The sequence below is a fragment of the Heloderma suspectum genome, chromosome 5 (genome assembly GCF_057233095.1).
Source record: "Heloderma suspectum isolate Gila_16-S chromosome 5, 16-S_ref, whole genome shotgun sequence".
Lineage (NCBI taxonomy): Eukaryota > Metazoa > Chordata > Lepidosauria > Squamata > Helodermatidae > Heloderma > Heloderma suspectum.
The window spans coordinates 120,583,926-120,603,920 of NC_139462.1; the positions used below are offsets into that span (position 1 = coordinate 120,583,926).

The 19,995-nt window shown below is 44.4% G+C and overlaps 1 protein-coding gene across 3 annotated transcripts; it reads left to right on the forward strand.

Moving 5' to 3' along the window:
- The first annotated feature begins 1,807 nt into the window (after nt 1-1,807).
- Nucleotides 1,808-19,507, forward strand: C3AR1 (complement C3a receptor 1). 3 transcript variants are annotated; one of them, XM_084859855.1, is made up of 3 exons: nt 1,808-2,269; nt 3,742-3,812; nt 16,954-19,507. In XM_084859855.1, exons 1-3 carry the CDS (start codon nt 2,125-2,127, stop codon nt 18,394-18,396), a joined length of 1,659 nt encoding a protein of 552 aa, XP_084715981.1. In that variant the 5' UTR covers nt 1,808-2,124; the 3' UTR covers nt 18,397-19,507. The 3 variants fall into 3 exon arrangements, with proteins under 3 accessions (XP_084715981.1, XP_084715984.1, XP_084715982.1); XM_084859856.1 differs by having other exon boundaries at nt 2,230-2,269; nt 3,742-3,816; XM_084859858.1 differs by lacking the exon at nt 3,742-3,812 and having other exon boundaries at nt 2,206-2,269.
- The last annotated feature ends 488 nt before the right edge of the window (nt 19,508-19,995 follow it).

Here is a 19,995-nt window from a genome sequence, read left to right on the forward strand (position 1 = left end):
AAGTGGGTACAGGGGTGAAGGCTACAATCTGTAGATGGAAAGACCTCCAGAAGACAGGAGGTGGCTTGAAAGATACCTTTTGTGGCATCCCATTGGCTCCTTTCTGGAGACGGTGTGGGGAAACTCCTGAGACTGCAGCAAAAGAGAGAGAAGCCTTTGGACAGTGTCAGCTCCAGGTTTTAAGGGCCCTTGAGCAAGATATCCCAAGGGCCCCCTCCCTTCGTGAGTCTACCTTCTCACAGCTCTTTGTCACCAGCTGCTGTTGCTCGTCAGCCTCTTCCTCAACGTTGGCGCCACTTGCTTGCTTGACAGGCAGAGGGCGGTGGCATCCGCTGCTCCTCCTTCTCCCCACCACCGTTGTCTGGGCCAGAGGGGGAGGCCACTGAACAAGCAGGTTGCAGTGGGGAAGAGGAGGAGCAATTGCAGATAATGCTTGTCAGTGGACCCCTGCTGGGGTGTGGGGCCCCACAGGAGCCCAATCATACCTACCTATGACACATAACCAGTACCCTGTCTTGAGCAAGAGCCAACAGACACAAACAAGACCAGCTGGGTTTGTCATGCAACCAGAGAGCAGGGGTACCAGGCCCTTGGGGGGCCACAAAACTATGGAGTTTGCCATTCTCCAGGAACGAGGGTGGTTTCCTGCCGATGTTGGAGAGGCCAGGAACCAAATGAGTGATTACAGTGGAGTGGGCCTGATGTGGGTACTGGAACACTGAGAGCTAGAAGCCCTGGGTTTTTATAGGGTTTAAACAAAGAGATCAGAGAAGACAGTTCTGGGTCCAATTGAGGCAAAACAAACACAAGAGAAAATGGCCTTGAGCACTGTCATACATTCCATAGGACAGATATCAGTTGTACGCAAATCCAGTCATCCAATACTTCTCGGTGACTGCAGTTCTCAAAGGTGTGAAGCCTCTGTCCAGCCTGGGTATATTCAGATTTATTCCCTGGTTGCTATACCTTACTTAAGCTAATTGTGAAGCATTTATGGATCTGTAATTTTGAATCTCCCTGCATATCACTGACAAGATCATTTGTGAAATATACTCCATTCAGCCCCAAATGCAAGCCCCTTTGGCTCATCTTGATATCAAGCTCCCAGATGCTTCTTAAAGCAACAGTGTCATGTCACACCAAAACCTGTGGCTTCTCTGAAATGGTTTCTCTGCTCTGTGCCAAGCAGACTGGCAATTTCATGTTCGATTCCTTTCCTAATGATCCCTAACATCGCATTTGCCTTTTCATAGCTGTGGTACACCTGACCAACATTTTCCCTGAGCTGTACACCACAACCCAAAATCTCTTTGCTGGTCAGTTACCACCAGCTCAGACAACATCAGTGCATATGTGACATTAGGATTTTTCTCCCCCAATGTGCATCACCTGACACTTATTTGCAGTGAATCACCTTTCTCATTTTAATGCCCATTCCCTTTTCGTGCCAACTTGCCGCCATGGACTGCAGAGGGTGAGCAGGGGCATGTTTAGGAAGCACCCTCATTTCACGCGGGGGGGGGGGGGCTGGCCAGACTTGCTGTGTCTCACTGTCATTCTGCTTGCACACCCCGGAACACATCCAAACTCCCTATAGGGATTCTTTTCAGGAGACGATCAGCAACTTATTCTCATTAGGGTGTTGCTGTTGTTGTTTACTGGGAGGGGATAGCATACTGTGGTTGCTTTTTGCTGCCCCCAGAAACCCCCACACACACTTCTCAAGACACAAGGCAGAACTGAAACTGCCCTTCAGGAAGTCCACCATCACTGATCTTCACTTTAAGGAGTTGCTGCTAAGTTTCCTGGAACTCAGTTTGTAACCACTGCTATACATGACCGTTCTGGGGATACTAAATTGTATGTAGTGAATGGATCGCTCTTATCATTTTCATCTTAAAGCTGGAAGTTTGTAGTGCTGCTGTTCTGGCCAGTTCTGAGGCAGTGCAGTTAGGATACTTGGCTGGAGGGGATTCCTCTTTCCAAACAATCTCCACTGTTTTATTTTAAAAACAAGCTTAAAACACGGTTGATGTTTGGAATGGACACATTATATGGGACCTCTCCTATTCAGGGCCACCAAGAAAAGAAACACGCCTGTTCCCACTGTATAAGGGCTTAGAGATGCAATCTACAATTTCCTGCCTGTGGCTGCCTCCTCCTCTCCCCTCCTCCTATCCTTGCCTCTGTGGAACAGAAAGAACTGGTGAAATCAAGATTGTGGCATCAGCAACAGTGGAACCCGAGCCAAGAATAAAGCACAGCAAAGGTAGGGGCAGTAGGGTTGAGGACTGGAGTGTGCTTGGAGAGTCTCAAGAGGATTCGGGGGGGGGGAGGGCTGCAGATGGTCTATCAGTGCCATACAGGCTCTGTTCCCCCAACTGGAGGGGAAAGGGAGGAAGAAGAGAATGGTCATAGCAAGGTTGCCAGCCGTGCCGAATGCTTCTGAATTGTTCGTAATTCAGGAACTCTGGACAGAATAAGCGGCAAAAAATAAATAAATCTTATTCTGGACCAAGTTTACCCACATTTTTGAAAAGGCAGAATTGTATGTTGAAACAAACTTTAGTCCTGCCTTCACCTTCAAGTAGGGAAGGGGATTCTGTGGGAAGGAAAAAGCAACCATAAGATGCTTCCCCCTTTCAATGAAAAAGTAATACAAATGAATTGCTTTATAGGAATATAATGCATAGGTTTATATTGTATGTTACATATTCTGGAAACTAAAACTGCTTTATAAAGGACTACAAATTATGACAAGTGTTCATGACCTGTTCTTCGAATCCATTTTTAATAATTAAAATAATGTAAAGTGTGCCTCAATACTTATAATGATACTCCGGTCGCAATACTCTCCTTTATCTCCTACTTGGATCTCATGTAGTTGGTAAAAAGCCTCTGCCTGAGAGGTTTTTTGAGTAGCCAGCACTGAGGTAGATGGACTAATCAACTCAGAATTATACATCTCCATATGTTCATATTAGGAATGTGCATTTGGACATCTGAAAGAAAAAATATATTTGAAAGAACTGCATTCATAATTATTTCTGCTTTAATAAATCCGAATTCTGAATTAACTAATCATGAATGAAAATGTCCTTTCTTTTGGAATTTCTTTCTTTCAGATTTACTACTGAGACAGGCAGGGGTAGGTTTATTTGCACATGGAAACAATGTTGCTACATCTGAGTGGGTTAGAGACTCAGGAGCCTATCTCCAGTGGCTTGCACTGGGGGTGGGGCGGGGCACATGCCAGGGAATAGCTAGAGAAGGGTGGAAGCTGGGGAGGCTGGTGGATCCAATTTGGTCAGGCAGAGATTCCATTCTGGGTTTTAGTTACAACCAGCCAGAAGACTAAAGGAGATCTCCAAGGTGCTGGCATCTATCCCCAAAACAAGCCTCTGCTGGTGGAAGCCCACCCCAGGCAAGGCCTTTTGGGGAAACAGGGTCTCTGGCAGGAGGTGGGCTTCTCCCCCCACCTTTAGCTGGGTTTTGTCAGTGTCCCCCCCCCATGTTCAAATGAATGGAGTTCTTACATGTACTCAGTTTAGCCCACCAGAATGTTCACCATTTGTTGTGTTAAAAAGGTGGCAATTCTAGGCAGTAGTGCTGGGAGAGGAAGAGAGAATGCAAAAAAGGGTCGTTCCTGTGTTTGTGGATTGAAGAACATGGTTGACCAATAGGGAGAAAGACAAAAAATTTAGGAGTCCAGGTATTATGGCTGTCTTCTCTCATATCCAGCAGGACTCTGTTTTATGAGCAAAGGAAGTGTAGGACAGCAGACTGGGAGTAGGGGACTCGACACTGATAAAGTAGGTGAGTAACAGTGAACTGCAATCTCTCTAGATTTCCATTCTCTAATCTGAAACTATGAGAATGGCTTGAGAAACAGCTTGCTTTTGTATATCACTAAAGTAGGAGAAATAGTGGATTTCCCAACTGTAATGTAGCAGCCATATCGGGGGTCAGACTAAGTAGCCTCATGCAGTCTCATGCTTCATGTTCTTGCTGAGCTCTTTCTCCCTTGAATATATTGTTGTAAGCTGACGAGACACAGGAATTCCTTATCTTGTCAAAGGTCATACAATTGTATATCTTGTTCTCTGCTGTTCTCTTCTGTTCTCTCCTTATCATGGCTACCCTATAACCCAGTTCTTGTATTATAAACAATAGTGCTAAGAGAAGAAATGTTGAGGATTGCAACCCCATGCGGGAGGGAGAGGAGGAGCCATTTCATATATGTCACAATGTCTATAAAACCAATGTGCTAATGTAAATCGGGGCTTCTGGCTCTTTGGAAACGATTCCAGCCTTAAGCCCGCGCGTTAAATAAAGAATCTCTTTTTCCTTCACTCCGTGGTCTCTCTGACTCTGGGTTCTGCAACATAAATGGTGCCGTGACTCGGATGTGGCAGGCTCTGAGCCAGACAGGTGGCAGTTGCCTGCTCTTGATCGCCGCACCGGGAAGACGAGCTCGGCGCATGCCTCCCTTTCTTGGCGCCACCGACCTTTTTGTCGAGTGAATGGGAGAAAGCCTGCACCGGGATCGCCCAAACGGCAGCGAGCAGCAAGAGAACCTTGGGAAGCGGAGGAAGGAACTTGAGCCCTGCCTATATCGCAGCTGCAATTGAGTTAAAACCCACATTGGAAGCCTTCAGGAGAAAGGCAAGTATATGGGAAAAAGAGGGCCCCGCCTTTAGGGAGAAAGGCCACTGGGCAGAAAAAAAGAGGGCCCCGCCTTATGAAAAAGGTCAGTGTTGGTGGTATACGTATACAAAAGAACCTACTCCTTGCGGGTAGAAGGGGGGCCTGATCACACCCCCGAGTGGGCGCCAGTACCTAGCACGCCAGTACTCAGTAGGAAGCTGAGGAAGCTGGGGAAGCCGTTTTCCGCTCTGGTAAAAAGTGGGAAAAGTGGGTGGCAGGGACATATGGATGTAGTGGAGAGATTGATGATTGTGTGAGTGGCTACTGCGGTTTCTGACGCATACCGTTGACCATCCGGGTGCCCAGGCCAGTAGCAAAGTGCGTGGTGTGAAAAATCCTCTTGTGTCGGCCAGCGAGACCCCTTACTCACTGACCAATTCCCATTCCCTAATTGTGTCTGTCTTCAATTTAAGAGGGAGGCTATGGGTGGTGGGGGAAGCAAACCTTGCACCCCCTTGAGATGTATGTCAAACAAAGAAGGAAAAAGGTTTTTTTTTAAAAAAGATTCAGAATAGAGAGAGAAAACAGCAAAAAGCTCAAGGTCGAGCTGAGAGGAAAAAAAACAAGATCTGAGGCTGTTTGTTAAAAAAATGTTGCAGGACAGTCTGGCTTTTAACAAAGCGTGGGAGCGTGAGAGTGTAAGGCTGAAGACGTAGCTGTTAGCCTAGCGCGCCGAGAGAGGGGGGGCAGGAAAATTGCCCACAACGTTCTGAGTTGTGCAACATCATCACCTCGCCTAATTGAGATGAAATCCCTAAGAAATAGAAACTGAAAATGAAGACCCAGAAGATGAAGGCAAAATAGAAAATAAAGGTGAAGAATCAGCCCCCAGAGCACAGGCTAGACCCCTCTTCGAGTGAAAAGTGTGCCATAAGACTGTCCCAAAGCAGAATGAAGCGGAAAGACCACGTTGAAGATCTCTGTCAAGGTAACCGTGTTTAGCTTTAAACTGTGTTAAAATTGCATAGAGCCTGTAGCTACTGACCATCAGCTATATGATTTCTGAAGAGCGTAACCATTAAGCTTTTGCCGTGGGATTCCCTGCAATGAAGAAATCTCACTGATTTGAGTGTCCAGTGTTACACTGCCTAAGTGTGTGTGCTAAAGAGACCGAGAAACCAGACAGCATGTTCCTGGCCAAGCCAAAATCACGCTACTGCCATGCTCCTGAAAGCTGCAATAAACTGTGTAAGCTGGGAGACCCAACCTGATTGAGAAGAAAAGAAGATATTGGAGCAACTGTCTTAAAAAACAATGAGATCTGTGTAGCTGGCTGGCTGACGCTGTCAGTGATGTTACAACTTTAAATTAAGACTGTTTTCCTATTTGAGACCCCAGCGAAGAAAGCTAACCCGAGTTATTTGTTGCCCGTGCCAAAGCAAGAATTTGGTGGCCCTGTACCTCATCGTGTCCTGTTTTGAGCTTGGGATTTACAAATACAAACAAACTGAGAAGCTTGCCTTTGAAGTCCTGCAAATCACCCCACCGCCTCCCCGAAGATTAATGGCTGCCTGAAAAATGCAAGTATAAGGCGATGCCCATCACCCCCCAGCGTCCTGAGTTTCGGCACTCAGTGTTTCAGTGCTTTCGTGTACCAGGTTAGAAAAGAAAAAAAAAAAAAGAGTAAGTTTTTAAAATGTCTGTGAGAGAACCTGACAGAAGTAAAATAAAATTTACAGAGGAGTTGCCCAAGTTAAAGCATCATGGCTAGAGAGCTGAGCTGTGCCGCTCTGTTTAGACAGAGGCCTTGCTAAAAAGTTAAAGGCCCTTGTCTGTCAGAAGGGGTGTAGGGCCACACTTTCCCTTTTTAAACTGATGCAAAAGTAGAGAGCCTTTGCTGGAAACATCGCATCTTCATTGCCCAGAGCCGTCTCTGTTTGCTTCCATCAATGTCTGGGCTTTTTAGAGACGCTCTGCACATGAACTAAAATTTTAAATTGTCAAAGACTTGCCATAGACAGTGCTATGAAGCTTTTAATAAACTTGAACTCTCATCGCTGTGGACCGTGTGTCTGTGTTTGTAGTCAGCTCAGTGTACAGCAGGCTAAGTTTGATCTGTGACTTTTAGATTTCCTTCTGCCAAAACTCATGCAGCATAGAGTTGCCGATGCAAAAATGGTGACCTAGAACTCTGCGTGTGTGGGTATGCCCGTCCCTTGATTTTGATGAGCCCTGAGCTTTCAGCCAGAAGACCAGTATAATTGCTGGATCTGCTCCATCATGCCTTACCATGCAAGAAGTGTTTTCCATTCATTGTGTTAAATTGCAGAAAAAGTTTGTTGTGTATATTTTATGATTTCTTAAATATCATAAAGTATATGTGATATTTGCAGATTAGTGTTAGTTGCAACTCCAAATGATACTAAGTGTGGTTCCCAATAGATGACGAAGAGAAAAGACAAAAGCAAGTAGAAAAAAAAGAATAGAGAAAGTAGAAGACAGATAGAAAAAAGAAGAAAGAAAAGGCAAAAGGCAAAGAAAAAACATTTGTAAAAAAGAAGCGTGGCCATAGTTGCCCCCAGGGTAAATTAAAAGCAGCTGATTGTGCCTGGAGCTTATTACCTGGGGTAAAGTAGCCACAATAATGTAATAGTTCTTTAAGATAAAGAAAATCTAACTAGAAAGAGAAGAAGAGCCTATCCCAAATGTGTGTCAGTGGGACTAGTGTAAGGCAGAAAAGTTTAAGTAAGTGAGTTTAACTTGAAAAAGACAAATAAAGAAACAAGGCTGGTGCATAGATCAGAAAGTTTTATATAAAAAGTTTGAAACATGATCTGCAATACAGGCAGATCAGCAAAAAAAAAAGAAAGCAAAAGAAAGAGAAAAAATTTGTCTTCCCATACTAATAAATAAAAAGTGTTATCAAGCACTTTGGGAAGCGAAGTTGTTTACAGGAAGCTGTGCCTGAGAACCAAACACTTCTAGCCTATGCTGAAAATGCTTGCTAGTGTTATGGGTAACATGTATGGTATAAAACCCATTTAGCGCAATAGCTCGTGGTTCAGAGAAGCTGTCTGATCCAACCATTAAGTACGCCTGTGTGCTGTAAGTTACCCAATAAAGTCTCCTTGTAAGTAACCCCCCCCTGCTGGAATCCCAAAACACAAGTTGGGCTAGAGCGCCTCACCCAGTATCAAACCCTGCTGTTAAAAGCCATGAAAGGCAGGTATAAAGAAGTCAATTAATATGACCAAAGTGTCTAAAGTGCTGCAAGGTGCCACCGAGGCCCCAGAGCGTACTTGGAGCATCTTTCAAATGCCTATCGCCAGTACACCCCCCTTGACCCAGAGGCCCAAGAAGACGTAAACGAAAAAAAAAAAAGAAGAAGACCCGGCAGAGGCAGAAGATTCTTAAAAAAAGAACCAGTGTGCCCAGTGTGGACAAGATGGACATTAGTGGCATGAATGCCCAAATAAAATAAATCAAATACACAAAGGAAAAAAACCAAAGAGGCCAGAATGGGCGAAGAGGGAGACAGCTTGAGAAGGGCCGTGACATTGACTGTGAGGGGCCGTGACATTGACTTCATAATTGACACTGGAGCAGCATCAAAAGCAATCAAACGTTAGCCTTAAACAAGAAGTTCAAACACTGAGCAAAGTTCTTCAAGCCCAGCGTTGCTTTGTCTTAGAAAATAAGCCATTCCCATCACAGAAGTTCATCCTTTCCAACCAAGAGTTAAAGTATGAGTTAAAGAGAGAAAAATAACCCTTTGACTCCCAGATAGAGAAGACTGAAAACTGTCATACTTTCCACCCCCACAGCTATGAAAGTAGCTGGAGTTAAACCCTAGATACACTGGACACGAGTCAAGAGAGCGAGAGGGGGAGAGTAGACTATAAACAGAAATCCTGAAAATCCTTTAAAAATCATTCTGAAAAAGCAGTAAGAAGACTCAGGCTAGACCTTACTGTGGACACACCGGGAAACTGTCCCCCTGCGTACGGTCAGACCTGCAACTGAAGAATTGAAGAAGGGGACTAGACCCTACTGCAGCTTGCCAGGTGAATAGCTGCCCAGCGTACGGTCAGATCCCAAAGAAGATCAAACATGCGTGTTGTAGTGTTAGTAGTGTTGCATTGTGTCTCCTTAATAAGGTGCAAAAAGGGGGGTCTGCCCCTGGAAGGAAAAGTTTGTCCCAGTGATTTGCTGATAATTACTGGCTTCACCTGGCTAACATCATGAAAATAAAACATTTTTGTTTGCCAAAAGGTATACCTGCAAACAGGCTTATTAGCTCTTGCCTAATACCTGTCTGTAAACATCCTGGGAACATTCAAAAAGATACCATGTTAAAAGTTTATAGTGTAAGTTTAACTTATTCCCAAAATGCTAATTGGGGCGTGGTTGCAAAGATCCTACCCCCTACAGAGTTCACTCTACGCACCCCCATCATTGCTGAAACAAATGCTACGTGTGCACAAATGCTTAATTGTCAAAAATTTTTCCAGAAAATACAAAGCTATCCCTGGCCCCCTTCCACTGTAATAAAATTCAAAACATATCTTTTAATGATGCCCACATACTTTTGCCTCATGGATGGTTTTAGACATGTAGTTCCCGCACTTGGTCATTCATTCCTGCCAACTTGTCTGATAACCACCCATGTTGCCTCAGCCGCCAATTAAACTGGTGCCAATTCTTCCCCTGTAGCCTGAAAAAATCCGTCAATGGCAGCCTCGAGCACTCCAACTAACTAAAAATTGTAATAGTCATGTGCAGTTATATTCTGACTCAGAAAAATTGGCCTTAGCAATGTCACTAGTTGGGGTTCCAAGTTTAGCCGTGGCTGATGGTCTGGAAATCAACCGGTTAGCTTGCAGCTTAGCCAAATGCATAAATGCCACCTCATGAGCATTGTCATTGTTAAATAAAAAGCTGCGTGATCTAAAAAGTGCAGTTCTAGAAAACAGAGCTGGTATAAATTACCTCTTCCTTCTTCATCATTTAAGTTGTGAGACACACCAAAAGCTCTGTTGTTTTAACTTAACTGATAATGGCAATGCTGTAGATGAACAGATCAACAAGCTGCACAATATAGTAGCTAACAAAACAATAAGACAAAACAATTAGCTAAATTAGTTAACCCCTTGGCTTCCAGATCTTAGCTGGCTTGAAAGCATTGTTCATCCTAATTCTACCAGTGTTGTTCATAGAGATACTGTTATGTCTCTGCGTTCCTTGTCTTATGCGCTGTTTAACCAATCTGTTTTATGTCTCAGCTAATAAAACTGCTGCCCTCTACGCTCTAATAGCCCAACAAGAGGCTAAGTAATATGTATGTCACAAAAAGCTTTGTATAGTTATCAGTAATGCTATAATTGTAATGAAATTATGCATTTAAGGGGGGAATGTAGCAGCCATATCGGGGGTCAGACTAAGTAGCCTCATGCAGTCTCATGCTTCATGTTCTTGCTGAGCTCTTTCTCCCTTGAATATATTGTTGTAAGCTGACGAGACACAGGAATTCCTTATCTTGTCAAAGGTCATACAATTGTATATCTTGTTCTCTGCTGTTCTCTTCTGTTCTCTCCTTATCATGGCTACCCTATAACCCAGTTCTTGTATTATAAACAATAGTGCTAAGAGAAGAAATGTTGAGGATTGCAACCCCATGCGGGAGGGAGAGGAGGGGCCATTTCATATATGTCACAATGTCTATAAAACCAATGTGCTAATGTAAATCGGGGCTTCTGGCTCTTTGGAAACGATTCCAGCCTTAAGCCCGCGCGTTAAATAAAGAATCTCTTTTTCCTTCACTCCGTGGTCTCTCTGACTCTGGGTTCTGCAACAATTTCTATCTTTCTGCCTTCAGTTTTCATGCTACATGCTATCCTTTTAGTGGATACACATTATTGCCTCATGTTGTCCACCTGTTAAAATTGGTAGTGTCGTGTGTTTTTAAAAGGTTACACACCCCTTTTTAATAACCACACATATATTGTGCAATAACAGGTCATATCTCACCACCATATGTATCTGTATACACATACTGGTTTTGTTAATTATAAGTATCCCCCTTCAAACACTACATTTTAAGCAGATACACAACAATATACCTGCTAAAATATAAGTTGTGATGTTCCTCAGACCTGCAACAAATACACACGCACACACACACACACACACACACACACAAACTCTAACCATTTGAAAAGATTCAGTTTCTAGCCCTCAGGATTGTGGAGAAACAAAATAACAATAGTTGACAGTAGCCACTACAGTTAAGATGCAGAAGCAAACGAACAACAGAACTCTCTGTGTGTGTGTGTGTGTGTGTGTGTGTGTGTGTGTGAGAGAGAGAGAGAGAGAGAGTTTTGGGCGGGGTGGCTCTCATTATTACTGACCTCAGAATTGATACCACTGACACATCAGTTATATTTAGAACACTACATGAGCCATAAAAATATGCAAGAGACAAAAATTCTTTCTATTCACAATTTCTTCCCGCATCATTTCAGAGGAAATGGGAACTAAGCTCAAGCCATAATAGAAAGGGGTTTATACACTTTTGAAAGAACTCTTTCTAATCCAGGCACAGCTAGGATTAACATGGCAAGCAGATGACATTAACCAGTAGAATAAATTCACCACAGAGAAAGACCCCAATCAGACTGGAGCTTCTTCAGTAACATTATTACCTGAGATTGCCCTGATGTGGATAAAGCTCCTACTATCACAGAAAACAGGGACTGATCATAGAATCATAGAATAGTAGGGTTGGAAGGGGCCTACAAGGCCATCGAGTCCAACCCCCTGCTCAATGCAGGAATCCAAGTCAGAGCATCCCTGACAGATGGCTGTCCAGCCTCGTCTTGAACGCCTCCAGTGTGGGAGAGCCCACCACCTCCCCAGGTAATTGATTCCATTGTCGTATTGCTCTAACAGTCTGGAAGTTTTTCCTGATGTTCAGCCGGAATCTGGCTTCCTGTAACTTGAGCCCATTATTCCGTGTCCTGCACTCTGGGATGATCAAGAAGAGATCCTGATCCGCTTTCCATGGCAGTAGTGCTGTAGACAAGTTTTCAAAGAGGGGGGATATAATGTCAACCTGCTAACCATACTGTAATGTGTGTTGCATCAATATGAGAAAGGTGATCGACAGTGCATACTACAGGATGGTACAGATTAGTCAGATAAGGGAGGACGCTTGCTCTCACATAGGGTGAGCAAGCAAGAGGCAGAGGGGAGAGATGCTAATTCCAAGAGTGTAGATATGGCAGACCCACTTCAAGGTGCTGCTGCCATCAGAGGCACATTTGGTGGGGATCTGAGGGATGGTCTTTCAGTGGCCACTTCCGGGCTCTGGAACTCCCCGCCAAGGGAGGCTAGGTTGGCCCCCTTCCTGTGGTCCTTCTGTTGACTGGCAAACTCTTGTATTCAGGCAGGCCTTTGACATCTGAGCTGGTCTGTTGCTGAAGAGGTTTTTAATTGGTTGGTGCTTTTTATTTCTTTTATTGCTGTGTTTAATTGTGTGTTTATTTGTTTTTATATTATGTTTTAATTAAGATTTTGTTTTTAGTCTGTTTATTATTTGTTTGTTTGTTTTATTAATTACATTCCTATACCGCCCAATGGCCAAAGCTCTCTGGGTGGTTCATAATAATTAAAACCACAAAATACAGCACAAAATGCAATTTAAATTTAAAACAACAGTATAAAAGCAAAAACTAAAATAAAACCTACCAGTGATGCAGAGATTTAAAATACAGTTACAGATTTAAAACAACAGAATTAGAAGACTAAAATGCCTGGGAAAATAAAGTCTTCAGCTGGCACCAGAAAGAGCACAATGTAGGCACCAGGCAAGCCTCCCTGGGAAGCTCATTCCACAACTGGGATGTCACAGCAGAAAACGCCTTCTTAGTAGCCACCCACCTCACTTCCTTTGGCAGGGGCTCCCAGAGAAGGACCCCTGAAGCTGATCTTAGGGTCCAGGCATGGACCCTAAGATCCATGGGAGGAGACAATCCTTCAGATAACTTGTCCCCAAGCTGTTAAGGGCTTTGAATGTTAGCACCAGTACTTTGAATCGGGCCTGGATAAGGACTGACAGCCAGTACAGATGGAAAAATACTAGCATAATATGATTGTGTTGGCCAATTGAGACCCTGTTAACAGTCTCGCTACCCTATTTTGGGCCAGCTGAAGTTTCTGGATGGTTTTCAAAGGCAGCCTCATGTATAACGCATTACAGTAATCCAGAAGAGAGGTTATCAGAACACGGATAACTGTAGCTAGACTATCTCTGTCCAGATAAGGACATAGTATATCAGCCTAACATGATAAAAGGTGCTCTGAGCCACCGAGTCCACCTGTGCCTCAAGTGACAGTTCTTAATAATTACCGCCTCTTTTAAAGAGGCCGGTGCCTCTCCCTCTCTCAAGGAGTTTACAACCTCCTGCACCCAGCGGGATATCCCCTCCCTGTTAGATGTAATGAACTATGATGGACAAGGGTCAAGTACGCAGTGGTTGACAGACTTGGCCAAGCACCTTGTCTGCATCCTTGGGCCTCAAAAACTGAGACTCATCCAATAAAACTGGACCAGGTGGTGCTCTGGGCACCCCTGCTAATGGAACTGCATTAATTGTGAGGTCCAATCTGTGACAAATTTGAGTGGCTTTATCTTCAAAGTCCTGTGCAAACTTGTCACAGTGTGCTACCGAGGGTTGCACCATTTCTCTCCCTGGCCCAGATTGTAGAAGGCCACAAAGCATTGGGAAAAGCCCTGCTGGACAACACTGAGAAGATGCAGTGATGGTGGAAAAAACCCTCCCTTTTTGCGACCATCACTGCCACAGAGTAGCCTCGATAATGAGCTCTAACCTGTGTCCAGTCAGACTCAGCACGAGTTTTCCTCCACCTGCGTTCTAGCCATCCTACCTTTTGCTTCATTGCCCTCAGCCCAGGTGTATACCAAGGAGCTGGCCCGGCTCTGCTCAGAGGGAGAGGGCACTCAGGCACAATTGTGTCAACTGCCCAAGTCATCTCTGCATTCCACCTGGGCTTTGACAGGAACACCAGCCATACCAGCAGGAAAATCCTCCAGAGCGCTCTGGAATCCATTAACCTCCGGGGGTGGGCCATTTTAATAGATCCCCCACCTTTGCAGATAGGAATGGCCTCTAAGAGTCTAAACCTCAATAGGAAGTGATCTGACTATGACAAGGGGATAGATGTTAATTCCCCCACTTTCAGATCACCATCCTCTTGCCCAGTTGAGAAAACCAGATCAAACATGTGTCGGGCCAATGACATGTTGAGACAGCCCCATAGTGGTCATGGCAGCCATGAAGTCCTGAGCTCCTCCAGGTTCAGCAGCCTCAGCATGGAAGTTGATATCCCTCAGTACCATCATCCTGGAGGTCCTCAACACCAAATCCGAGACCATCTCCATCAGCTCAGGCAGGAAGTCTGATGGGTAGCAGGGTGGGCAGTCCACAGAATCCCTATTCTGTCCCAAGTACCCAGCAAAAGGTACAGGCACTCAATATCTGCACTTGAATGAACAGGAAGCCTAGAGAGGGAGATTGTATTCCTATAGATCACAGCAACTCCCCTTCCTGACCTTCAAGCTGGTGTTGGTGCTACATTAAGTACCCAGGAGAGTACAACTGGGGGAGGTAACCCCTCTCAGTTCCCCCACCCAGCTCTCAGTAATGCATATCAGGTTGGCCCCCTCATCCACAATCAAATCATGGATGAGGAAGATTTTGTTTTGGACTGACCGGGCATTCAGCACCAGCAGCACCAGACCTGAGGGCAAGCTGGCAAGGCCACCAGGAACCATCTGGTTGGAGGAAGTACGAGAAAAGGAGATAGCCATAAGGTGTCTAGCCACTTTGAGCACAATTTTTTGGCAGAAAGGCATGCTATAAAATAGATAGATAGATAGATAGATAGATAGATAGATAGGGCGGATGTGTTGGGTGACAAATTTTGGGCACTCTTTTTGTGAAAGAGTGGTAAAGTGTATATTATTATTAAAACATTTTTGTGTCTGCACATGCACAGAAAAAATGAAGGAGGGCTGTCACTTGGATTTTCCACCTCTGGGGTCAAAATGCTTTCAGTTGTATACTTCCCTCATATTCTTAAATCCTATACAAGTAATACGGGGTGAGGAGAGGAAGAAAGACTGAGCTTCATCTGGGTATGGCTTCCAAGGTTTAAGGCAGATATACCCAAGGCAGCTTCTATCTCTGCATGGCTTGTGAAAGCTTTTGGCATGGAGAGCCACAAATGGTGGTCTGCCCAAGGGGCTGCAGGCAGGTGCTGGTGAAAACTTCTTCCTTCCTGACCTTTTCCATCACCCCAATTGTTATTTGTATCTTGACTGAATGAGGAGACAGAATTCTCCTCCCATCCATTGGGGAATGGAACAATACTGTAGAAGGAGCTGAAATGGTCAGATAGATACAGCGTGGGGGGGGGGGCAAGCTGCCCAGGTAATGGAGAAAGGATGTTGGCAGGTGATGTGGAAGGACGGGGAGAGAAGGAGGAGCAGAAAGAAAGGGAAGTCAGTACATATAACAATGATGCCAGAATAAACAAATGCTTCCAGCATTTAAATGAATACAGTTTCAACAAGCAGTAACACTTATACCACAGTGAGCCTGTTGCAGTTCTCTCTCTCCTTCCCCCAACCTCTGGAGGTGTCCCTTCAGAAAACACAACCCCCTAGAAGTCCAACTTTCCGCTTCAGTCAGGCCTGACACACAGATCCTTCGCTCCTTCAGGAACAGACGCTGCTTCTGTTAACAGTAACTGCTCTCTTTCTCTTTGACTGTCCGCCTTCTGCTGTCTCAGGTGCCTATTCTCGACTTCTTCATCAGTTTTCTTCTTCCTCTCATGGAGACTTTCTTTAGCTTCCCTCTCAGTCAGCCATGACTCGCTTCTTCTCCGCTCTTCCTTGTCTCACCTTCCTTCCACATCACCTGCCAACATCCTTTTTCTGTTTCCTGGGCAACTTGCTCCCTTCCCCCACCCTCTGCTGTATCCATCTGACAATTTCAGCTCCTTTGACAATACCCCTGTCCGCTCATTTTGTGAAACAACAGAGAGTCTTGTGGCACCTTAACAACTAACACATTTATTCTGGCATTAGCCCTGGTGGACACTGTACAGTGTCCACTTCATCAAAGTGTCCACAAATGCTTATGTTAGAATAAATGTGTTGATCTTTAAAGTGCCACAAGACTCTTTGTTTTTGCTGCAGCAGACTAACGCAGCCACCCCTCTGAAAAGAGTTTAATGAAATAATTTGTATGGCCATTTCGGCAGCCATCTGCTGTTCAGAGGCATTCCACAATCCTTGGGTTCCTCTCCCATGTGGTCCTCCACCTGTCCCTTTTTTTTTTTTTTTGCTTTTAGAAGGTCAGTAAGTAATTTTAAGCACTATCTTTTGCATCTTCAGACTGAAAAAAGTCTTACAACTCCCAGCATTCCACAGCCAGCCATGCTGGGGGAATACTGGGAGCTGTAGGACTTTTTTTCTATCTAAACATGCATAGGATTGCGCTTTTAGAATACGATTAACACTGCGTGTACAGACCTGTTCTTGGTTTTCATTAAAGTGCAGCAGCACGAAAAGTGTTTTCCTCTCATCTTGACTCATAATCACACTGGATACATGCAATAGAATCAAGTGATACAGCTTTCCCTAGACTGAACTATTTCAGACCACAGTGGGTTGCATATTTCAGTTCTCCCCTATCTCAATTAAAAAGTCAACCCCATGAACATAGAAACAAATCAGGGGGAAAGGGTTCAGGCCAGCATTCTTCCCCCAAGGTACTTTTACATGGGATTCCCACCCCCACCTCATGGAGGAACATTCAACTATGGAGACCCTTCCACTTGTAGCCTGAGTTGATTTAGTCCATGAACATTTTTACTTGACTCTGCTGAATGTATAAAGTGTGCCTTACAGACTTAGACCAAGATATTTTGTTGCCTGAAATCCAAATGCCACTTGCTCCCACTAATTAACACAGGGAAAAATTTACTAGAAATTTATTCTGCACAAGTGCTGTTGATATAAATGGGAGCTACTCAAGAGCATGACAGTGCCCCTGCGCATCTCCCATCCACTGGGTTTGTGCAGGAGAACTTCCCACTGGAGCGTGCCTGTGTCAGATGCCTTTCAGTCACCCTTAATGGTACCCCAGATCCACCTCTTATCATTAGGAGAAAGTCTGAGAACCCCTGGGCTAATATTATGATTATCATTTTGTTCTTCAGGCTTTTTTATTTTTTACGAAGATGCCTCCATTCCTGGCTAATTACAGTTTTAATGGATCTGTTCAACCCTTGATATTAGAACATACCCCCATGTGTATCAGCTCTCTGGCTGTCTTCTCCCTCACCTTCCTCCTGGGTCTTCCTGGAAATGGCTTGGTAATCTGGGTAATCACCCTGAAAATGAAGAGAACAGTGAACACCGTTTGGTTTCTCCACCTTGCAGTGGCTGACTTTCTGTGCTGCCTGTCCCTGCCTTTTTACATTGCTCATTTGGCCCTCTATGAGCACTGGCCTTATGGTTGGTTTTTTTGCAAGATTATTCCAACAACCATTATTTTCAACATGTTTGCCAGTGTCTTCCTCCTCACCACCATCAGTATTGACAGGTGTCTGGTGGTGATGAAGCCTGTTTGGTGTCAGAATCACCGAACAGTAAGGGTTACATCCATGATATGTGGTGGCACCTGGCTCTTAGCCTTCATTATGTGTTGTCCTGCCTTCTTCTACCGTGAGACCTCCCTGGATGAATTTGGCAACACCAAATGTGACTACAATTGGTATGGTGAGGAATATGCGGAGGACAACTGGCCAGTTGACCCGTTTTCCAGCAACTATGAGTCTTTTACTCCATACCTTTCCTTCACGGCTAGTGGAATCTATGAGGACAACTTCGCAGCTGGAATTCTGGACATGTATCCGAAGTACCATATTCTGAACACCACTGAAAAAGGCAAGGTTCTGCATTCTAGCATATCAGATAGTAATGGCTTCAGTACAGCTACAGATTCATCAGTGACAGCCATCATCCATCCTACACCCATATTACATAAATTTCCCAGAATCCAGCAGAATACTGCCCTATCCAATATTCTTCATTCAGATGTTCCTCTTGGCAGTTATTCTGAGAATCCCTTTGCTAGTAATGACTCAATAGAAATGGACTTTCATAATGTCTTGGAGATCCAGCCACCAAGTGTCCTTGTGTTCATTACCATCACTAGAAGTGTCTTCGGTTTCCTTCTCCCTTTTGGAATCATGGCGACCTGCTATGCCCTTATTGCCCACAAGATGCTCAAAAACCAATTTGCTAAGCCCCGCAGGAAGGCTCGACGGGTGATCCTGCTTGTGGTAGCCACTTTCTTTCTCTGTTGGGCTCCTTACCATGTAATTGGGGTGCTGTACCTCCTGGCTATCCCAGGCACAGAATTTCATGAAATGCTGGCTTTGTGGAATGACGTTTCCATAGCATTGGCCTATGCCAACAGCTGCATCAACCCACTTCTTTATGTGTTTGTGGGACGAAATTTCAGAGAAAAGGCACGCCAGACAGTGCAAGGGATTTTTGAAGGGGCTTTCAGTGAAGAAGTCACATGCTCCACAGCCTATTCCCAGGACAGAAGCAAGAGTATCATTGACAAGGATATTGATGTTTCGGTACTCTAAAATGGATCTTCCAGGCAACAGAAATTTTGTTTTGTTCCGCTGAATTCTTGATTTAGTGCAGTACCACAGATGTGAACAATCTGGATTATAATCTATAGCTATTGCACATATAGAGGACACCTTGAACCTCTTGCATCTGCTTTGACTGGGGTATTTCAAATTTGCCAATATTTTGTAACACTGCAAATGTTACCTATGATATTATATGTCCATGTGGCTCCATCTCCTTTTAGCACCATTGATGAAAGGGAGTGGATATTGCTAAGTATGATGTTCCAGAGTAAGTTTTAGTCTAGAACAGAAACATTCAAATCAGCTTTAACAGTTTTTTTTTAATGGACTGTGTTCTCAGAACGCTGTCAAAGGTGGAGGCAGTGCTTAATCTTTCTTCTTCTTTTTTAAAGAGAAGTGTACCAGGGCTCAGACCTGGGTCTTGCCAGGTGGAAGGAAATCTAATTCCATAATTCTAAGCATGTGGGAATAGACTGCAATTGCTCAATAGGGAGGAAAATACACTCATGGTCAGATATAGTTTTCTTGATTACAGACCATGACTTTGTTATTTGTTTCTTTGAATAAGAGGCTTGCCCAAAGATGGGAGGGTGGTGCTAAATGGGCATGGCTAGAGTGGTGTTGTGTATGTGAAGCTACAGGACCAAGCCCAATAGTAGCTGAAGAACTTTGTTCTACTTATGCGACTGGGCATAACAGGACTAACAGAAACACAGACCTATGCTGGACTTGCACACCATGAGTATAATGTCGTATGTAGCACTACTGAGGACTCCCATTCAAAATACGTGTTTTTCCAGTGCACATATCTGGCGAACATATCTTAGGGGATACCCAGTAATTGAATTCCCTCCCACTACAAATTCACCAAAGCCTGAGCATCGTTTTCAGAAGAGGTGTAAGACCTACATTCTAGTACTGTCTTTGAGGCAGAGGGTTAAGTCGGGAAGAGGTGGGGACATTTTAATGAGTAATTATGTATTTGGTACTGTTCTGAGGGTGTGTGTGTGTGATTTTGTTACCCACCCTGAGCTTTTGGGATGGGACAGGCTAAAAATGTAAATTAAGTAATTTTAAACTCAGAATTAAACACTAGACAGCTTTAATTTGGAGCCCATCTTTCATACATTCTGCCCCATACAGAAAAAGATGAGTGTCACGGTAGCCTGAACGTCCAGGCACAAAGTGCCATTGCTCTACTCCAGGGCTAGGCAACATGGTGCCTGCAGGCCCCAGTGTACCCTCTGACAACTTTTTTGGTACCTGCCAAGCTGCCCTACCCTTCTCACTTTTTTCCAGTTAAATTTTCTTACTGGCAGTTGGGGTCACTTCAAAGCCAAATGAGGGCCTCCAGCCACTGCCATCTTCATTTTCCAGGAATTCCTCTGGGACTCACATGGGGCTCATAGACATTCTTAGGAAATGAAGATGGCAGGTAGCTGCAGGCTGATGCTTTCCTCTGCAGCACTGAAAACTGTGGGTTCAAAGGAGTTTTGTTGAGTGTATTTGGTCTCAGACCCCAGCTTACTTGTCCTTTGCGACTATTTTATTATTCATTTAATTAATTAATTTCTATACTGCCCAATA

Coding starts and splice junctions, on each gene's coding strand:
- C3AR1 (XM_084859855.1), top strand. CDS start 2,125: ATGCAATCTACAATTTCCTGCCTGTGGCTGCCTCCTCCTCTCCCCTCC. Junction 2,270..3,741: donor AAGAATAAAGCACAGCAAAG/GTAGGGGCAGTA, acceptor TCTCATATCCAG/CAGGACTCTGTTTTATGAGC. Junction 3,813..16,953: donor GGGGACTCGACACTGATAAA/GTAGGTGAGTAA, acceptor TTTGTTCTTCAG/GCTTTTTTATTTTTTACGAA.